This window comes from Pundamilia nyererei, unplaced genomic scaffold (assembly GCF_000239375.1).
Source record: "Pundamilia nyererei isolate P.nyererei 1_Seehausen unplaced genomic scaffold, PunNye1.0 scaffold00069, whole genome shotgun sequence".
Lineage (NCBI taxonomy): Eukaryota > Metazoa > Chordata > Actinopteri > Cichliformes > Cichlidae > Pundamilia > Pundamilia nyererei.
The window spans coordinates 1,972,056-1,979,846 of NW_005187470.1; the positions used below are offsets into that span (position 1 = coordinate 1,972,056).

Sequence of the window (7,791 nt, forward strand, 5' to 3'; positions counted from 1 at the left end):
TTGTCTGAACTCGCCACAATATATTAAGTAATCCAAAGTATTCAGAATACGTTACTGTCATTGAGTAACGTAACGGAATACGTTACAGAATACATTTTGGGGCATGTATTCTGTATTCTGTAATGGAATACATTTTAAAAGTAACCTTCCCAACACTGGTTATCGTTGGCATTTTTTGGCATATTCAACAAAATAAATAGCAACACATTTTGTTTTTAGTTTTTTTTGACAGACTGGTAGAGTATCAAAGTGTCTAAAGATACAAGTTCCTTTTCTTCCCTTTGCTAAATTGTTTAAGTGCAGACACAACATTGGTTCATCCCTTGAGTTAGGTAACTTTTTAAACTTGAATGAGTCACAGGTCAGTGTTAGGTGGCTTAACAAACAATGCAACACCATCCATCCATCAATTTTCTTCCACTTATCCAATTAAGTGTTACGGGAAGCTGGAGGCGATTCCAGCTGCCATAGGGCGAGAAGCAGGGTTCACCTTGGACAGGTTGCCAGTCTATCACAGGGCTAACACAGGAAACGATTCACACCTATGGGCAACTTAGAATCACCAGTTAATTTAACCTTACAAATTGCATGTTGTTGGACTCTAGGAGGAGGCCAGAGTACCTAGAGCAAACCTTGGGGGGAGAACATGGAGAAATCACACAGAAAGGTCTCAGCCCAGCCAGAATTTTAAAAAGCAAAACAAACAAACAAAAAAAAAATAATAAGAAGAAAACAGGCTCCTCTGAAAATGGTCCGCTATAAAGACTATATGGAAAATGAGTGAAAAAGCATGTTCATAGAAAAACCTTCTGAAATGTTCTGAAAGCCTGGGAAACTACCATTAAAAACCACCTAAAAGTTATCCTTGGAAACAAAATATAAAGAAATGACAGGTGGCTCAAGACTATTGCACAGTACTGTATATGTCAAAAAAAAGGAACATATGTCCATTTTAAGATTCTATAGAAAACTTTGTTCTCTTCAATGTTTTGCTTAATTTTACCTTAATTATTACTTAATTATGAGAAAAACATGCAATTATCACCTTTAATTAATGGAAATAGTGCAATTAATTAGTTACTTTTTATCAGTTGACAGGACTTTGATCTGCTTGTGCATACTTGCCATACAGCCGAATTATTATTCCCTTCAGTTATACTGTTGGCCAACCAGTTTCTTTTTTTTCAAAAGCACGATGAGCACATTGATCAGAAGTAGTAAATTAGCTAATAACATCTTAATGGCTTGAGAAAAATATGCACCGACTCAGCAGTTCATCATAGAAGCTGACACCTAATGAATTTTAGTCTTTTAGATCCAGAGTTTTGTAATGCCCTTTGCATCTTTAGGCTTCACTTTTCTAATCCAGTGACTACGTCCATCTTTAATATACAGGCCATGATATAAAGCTGAAGCATAAATTATGGTGAAATTGATTTCTATAGTCTTGGCACAGCCACGAGTAAGAAATTTTACTATATGTGATGCACCCTTAAGTGTTTTACATATTATGGACTGTGAAAACACATTAAAGCACACTATTTTTGCCACAGTTGCAAAATGCAAATTCTGTCCTAGAAATCTGAATTTGAACAGCCCAGTAAGCAGTGGCAGAAAAACAAGCATCATAAAAGCCTTCATTTGATGCCTAAAATAAATGTTGGCGAGTTCTGTGTGTTCTACTTTTGACGAGGTAGGTGTTGTGTAAAAGTAGAAAGAAGCTCTTTTAAAAGGAGCTCTGCTTTGTCGTGTTGGATTTTCTTGGTCTCTCTGTGCCAAATACTGCCTTTACGTGACCTCAGTACACCAGTGCGCCTATGGAATATTTTCAGCCTTTGACTCACTCACAAAAACGACAGCGTTGCGTCCCTCCTGCCATCCAAACACCCACCTGACGCGTCTGAACAACCACTGAGACAAATGAAATATGAAGGCAGGTCTGGTTCTGCTGCTGTCAGTCCAAATAGTTACACAACAGCATCCATGCTCATATTACTAGATGGAAGAAGAGAACTGAATTGTTTTCTGAAGTCACTGCATTAAAAATGCAATGGAACTAGAGCGTATTTCCATTATCTATTGGATATCAGTGTATCAGCAGTACCAAAGCTTTCTGTCATGTCTTCTTGGTGACTACAGCTGTTTCATCTTGATAAGAGAGAAACCGCCTTGCAAACGCCTTTTTCTAAAGGTCCATAAAGTTCCAAAGGAAATTCAAAGCAGCTGAAAAGGTACAGTCATCAAAGTAAATACCCTCACATCTTTCCTCTCTGCAGCTGAGAATAGCGAGAATCCTGAGAGGAAGCGCTGACTTAAACTTAGTTCCAGGAATAATAATGGCCAATGTCCTTTTGAACATTTGATTTCATGCTCTAAGTACAAAACTACTTTGGCTTGGAAAGCTGCATTTTTTAAGGCATCAGAATAGATTGCCTTGAGGACTCACACTTGATTGTTAAATTCGGAGCAGGAGGCCTCGGCAGCACAGGCTATGACTGTGAATTGAGTCAGAGCTCCGCTAAAATACATAACCTGCTTTTGTTTGTGCCTTTTATCCCGTCTTATACCGAAATACCAACTCGTTGCAAGAATGATTCATTTCTGAGGAATAAGCTGGACTGTGGAGACAGTTGAGTCAGAGCGCCCCGAGGCAGCTTCTTCTGCTTTGATTGCAAAATCTGAGCTTACTCGCAAAAAATTTCAGATGAATGCAAAAACGCTGCTGCAAAACAGACGCTGACAGCTACCCAGGTCCAGACAATTGGAAGGGGGGGTTTCTTGTAAATATGTTTACTTTGTACTGGCTTACTAGCTCAAACCATTAACCGTTAATGACTCAGAGTACAAACAGAGATCAACAGTTAGTAGCTACTGCTATTGCATGAGCTAATGGGGATCTCAAAAAACTAAAACTAAGAAATGGCCTTTCATTTAGATGTCAAGCACACACATATAAAGTGGCAGACAAATAAAAAATAAACACACGGCTCACAGGCAACTTTGCAGCACCAGTCACAAGGACAATATTTTTCCATGTTTACACACATACAGAGGATAGACCGCACTGTCACAGTAATAAGAATCAGGTAAAAGCAGCATGATACCTGTACGAATGTCATGGTTGATGCCCTCCACAGAGATGATGGCATTAGCTATTCCACGACCTTGGTGGTCCTTGACTACACCTTTGATCCCACGGTGCACCTGTACGTGGAAGCATGGCACATGTCATCGTGTGTGGTTTAATGATGTGAAGTGTACCGTATGTTGACAGTTAAGGATTCTATAATATAGTTCCTCCTCATGTAGCACCGATATTCAAATAACAGCTAGCTAAACCTATATTTGACAACAGCATTAATTTAGTATAAAACAGTTATGGTATTGATATAACATTAGTAAATTAAAACCATGTACATTATAAAAAAAGCTCTAAAATATTTAAAACACTCATGTTTAAGTGCCTTTATTGGTTATTTGTTAAGTTTTTTATGTACATATGTGAAATTTAGGGGCTCCTTTGCCTCTGTACCTGCTCCATGAATACAAGAAGAGACTCGCGATTGTTCTCCCACTCCTCAGGCAGGTCACTCTCATGAGGAAATTTGTCACAACCCACATACATCGACAGCTCAAAGCAATTTGTGTGCAGATAGCTGAAATCATTCATACCTGCCAAGAAAAAGAGACAGCAGAAGCCGGTCAGGATTTAGTTCACTTACTGGCCAGATCTGTGAAATTAAAAGTGGGCTTAAAAAAGCCTTTCATTATTATTTGTTTGTCTGTGAATTATTACATAATGCTTTGGCTAAAACCTAGAAGCTCTGAAAGCAGAAGTTTTCCAAATATGCAGATATATGCTAACAAAAAGCTACAGCTCAAAGGCTCAGAGCTGAGCAGAGAAATCCACCCTCCAGATATGGACACTAACTGCCGGCTGCAGTGTGCCAGGATGCGCCGTTGATGGTGCCATCCTCCTTGGCAAAATCTTGTGTGTGGCAGACCCGTCGGTTGGCATCAGTCATCAGACGGTGGGTGGACGCGTAGGAGAAGGCCAGCCAGCGGAAGATGTGGTCATCTGGTGTCGAGGTTTGCTCCCTGACCACCCCTTGGGAGCGAGTTCTGTCATACGGGAAGGTCACCACAAGCTCCCCACCCTGGAGGTTACCACCCAGAACGAAGGGCATCTTCTCCATCCATGCTATCAGAGCTCGTGTCTCCAAGGCAACCTACAGGCGGGAGGGGATACAGGAATGGGAAGGATAATGTACTTCATGCAATCGTCTCGGCACAGTCACTAAATAAACTCACTCATGCTGAAAACAATTTGCTGCAATGTGCTGTCAAGAGGGAGTAATAACAATATTTAAATGTTAAAATACTGCAGTAGAATTTTAGTAAAATCCACTTTAAAAAGTGGACAAATATTCATCAAGAGGCAGGAAATTGATAAAATTGCCCCTGCTGTTCAGGCTCACGTAACCCCTTTTATCTCCAAGCACAGGCTGAACCAGTTAGCCAGGCAGGCAAGGATAGTTTTCACAGCTTTGTGAGCACAGATGGGGATCCCAGCTCTACAGCTGCAGCAGCTATTCTGGAGGCTTTGTATGACTCACTCGGGGCTCTCACCAACGTCAAAACACTCGTGAGGATGAGCTTTAAATAGATTGCTGGGTATATTTTAGCTCACAGCCCCTTTGTCGTCACACAGCGAATGCATCCGCTTCTCCCAAAATAGACAGCACTGATATGCCCCCGTGAAATGTTTACCCTTTTCAAAAGACTGATAATCTTCTCTATGAAATTTGTTTGTTACGCTTCTAGGGAGTCCAAGACAAAAATACAGTGTCAGAATTTGTCACCTGAGGGAAAGGTCACTGGAAACCAAATGGCAATCACAATTTAAAAGACAGACTATGACGGGGAAGATTTACTGACTTACTGAGGCATTTGTGGACTGGTACCAATCTGGGATGGCGATATGGTGGTTGAACATTTTACGAGGAGCCCACTTCTTTGCCTCAACTGCCCACAGAATAGTGTTAAGATCAGGAAAGTTATGGTGAATGTCGATTCCATCGTTGCTCCATCGACCCAGAGACCAGCCGATGAGCTCGGAGCCCTGCGTAAAACAAAAGAAAACCACAATATTTGGAAAATTCAAAGACAGTGGGAACACAAATCTATGATCACAGATGGAATTCTGTCAGCGGCGGAGGTGGGAAGTGTGGAGTTATCATTAAGAGGCTTAGCAGAGGTATCAAGCCAGGCACAGGAGGGGCAGGGGTTGCAGAGACTGATCAAAAAATCCTGTGGTCCATCCGCACAGTTTGCCAAACAAACAACATGCTGTCGAGTGGAAGGTCATCACCTGCAAGCAAAAAGGGCTTAAAGCTGCTTTAAGTGTTTTGTTTTGTTTTTTTATCACTGCAACACAGTTTAAAGCATCCTTAATAGAAATTTATGGAAGATATCTGTCCCTCCCTACCTTCTTGCATGCCAAAACAGCATTTTGGGGCAAAGTCGCCATGCTTTTATTTGACTGATGATCCATGCAGCTTTAAACCCATCAAAATTAAAGTTAGTGGTCTTGTTTGCCAAAATATCTGATCAGAACTGGTGGCTGCCGAGTGCCATGGCAACTCATTTTTATTTGACAATATAAAGCCTAAATTTTTAATCTGTGTTCCGAGCTTGGTTAACCCATTTGTTACATCTTTCTTTTTGATCATTGCTTGTTTGGGAGTGGACACTGATAGTGTTTGCTGAAACTAATTGGCTATGGTTTGATGAGACTTGGGGCTAGCAGGAGCCAACTCAAACTTAAAGGGTATGTAGAGCCACAGGACCAAATGCTAAGTTGAGATGCAGAGCTGAGCATTTAGTTTAAATGAATGCAGCAGTTTTCATGTTACATAAGACTTTTATACACTGAACAAAAGAAACTGTGATCCAAGAAACTATTTTTAAAAAGTCAAGTATGAAAAAAGCACTAAAACTTTATAATACAGCCCACAACTAAGGGCATAATCCCCTATAATTAAATGCCATGTCAACATATTTTATTTGAAATTATAATGTAATTATATTTATCTACAAATACCTAAAGGTAGGTACACTAGAATAAGGGGGTAAAAAGTCTAATTTTTACAGGAAACAAAGAAATAATTGTAATGTAAGTAATTGTAAGTAATCGCAGGGCTTTTGCAACTGTTGTTGCAATTTGGCTTTATATAAATACCATAAAAAGCTTTAATCCATGGCTCCACAGTGTAGTAGTCATTCACCTAACAAGTTAAAGTCCCCTTGTTTTCCCGGGAGGAGACACAAATCCCTTTGGGATTGCATCAGAAAGGGCAGCTGGCGTAAAAAAATCTGTCAAATCAAACATACACAGCTACCTGCTGTGCCAACCCCTGGTGAATAAGTGAGCTACTAAAAGTAGCTTCTTCTTAAAAAAAAAACTTTAATCACTTTAATCAGTCAGGAAAACAATAACTTTTAAAAAACTGGCTTGCCTGCTGCCTTTATATAAGCGTCACAGGGTTCAGTAGCTTCATCTCTTTTAACTTTGCATGTACTGAAGTAAAACATGACCCTGAAACTGGTTGTTAGCTTTTGTGAAAAGTGTGTTACAGTATGCACTCACATTGTTCGTTTTCTGTACATCATTCAAACTAATTTTCCAGCACCACATGCACTTTTATTAGGAGGAGACCAAGCAGAGAGATGCTGCTTTCACCAGAGGCCAGATCGTGGTAGGAGGTCACAAATGGCTGTCTTGCAGACCTACCACTTCAAAGGCTTTCTCGTACCCATCAGGGTTGACAGATGGCAGTAGATGGATTCTAGTCTCTTCCACCAGGTGACGTATCCGCTGGTTGCCAGATAGGTACTCCAGGCACATGAACTGCATCAGCAGGAGGAGCAGTTCTCGTCCCAACACCTCATTACCATGCAATCCTGCCGTGTAACGAAACTCTGGTTCACCTAATCAACAGTTTCACATTAAGGGAGAGATGGAGAGAGAGAACAGATGGGAATTTATAGAGCCATCACTACAACTGTAGAAAGAAAATAACTCTTAGGAACACTGTGTGTCTTTGATGTTCCTTTTTTCTGCATTATATTCAGCAATCATAATCCACTTACTTAACTACTCACCAACTTCATGTTCTCCCGGATTGTCAGAGATCTCGATCGCATACAATTTGAGGCCACTCTGACTTTTTCCTATGTTATAGATCCGGGTTATGTTGGGACACATTTCATTAACCACCTTCATAAGCTGTGGAAAGCAAATAATGAGGCATTAGCTACTGATACTCTATATAAAATCTGACCTAAATGTGAGAGCTAATATCTACTACAGAACTCACATTATCTTTGGGGCCCCGAAAAACTACTTTCAGAGGTACAAGAGATCAAAAAATACATTTATTTAAACAGCTAGCTGGAATTTTTGTGGTATTTACAGCTGAGATACAAAATTTTCAAAGTCACAGAAGTGCTCAGAGGGACAGAAAATCACGGCACATCAGTCATTTCATGACAAGACAACAGCTGTCATCTTCTGAAAGCTGCCCAACAAGCGAGCAAATCGACCTTGAGTTGAGATTGTTTTGACAACTGCTGTTTTCAAGATAATGAGCAAACTGTTAGGCTCACCATATGCACTAGTTTAAAGTTTCACATTTTTTAATCAGAAAATGGTGACGAGTGGGTTTGGTCACAAATTTGTCTGCTTCTTCACATTTGTCTGAGGAAACCGATAAAGCTTGTTTTGAGTTG

At 40.2% G+C, this 7,791-nt stretch overlaps 1 protein-coding gene across 2 annotated transcripts in view; it reads right to left on the reverse strand.

Moving 5' to 3' along the window:
- The window catches only part of cpxm2 (carboxypeptidase X (M14 family), member 2), a 29,950-nt gene that overhangs the window by 2,816 nt on the left and 19,343 nt on the right, over positions 1–7,791 (reverse strand). For both annotated transcript variants that reach the window (XM_005736472.1, XM_013911668.1), the window contains exons 8-13: positions 7,165–7,288; positions 6,794–6,990; positions 4,943–5,122; positions 3,932–4,229; positions 3,533–3,672; positions 3,105–3,204 (exon numbers count right to left, since the gene is read on the reverse strand). In XM_005736472.1, coding sequence (XP_005736529.1) covers positions 3,105–3,204; positions 3,533–3,672; positions 3,932–4,229; positions 4,943–5,122; positions 6,794–6,990; positions 7,165–7,288 — 1,039 coding nt within the window. The remainder of the gene's footprint in view (positions 1–3,104; positions 3,205–3,532; positions 3,673–3,931; positions 4,230–4,942; positions 5,123–6,793; positions 6,991–7,164; positions 7,289–7,791) is intronic.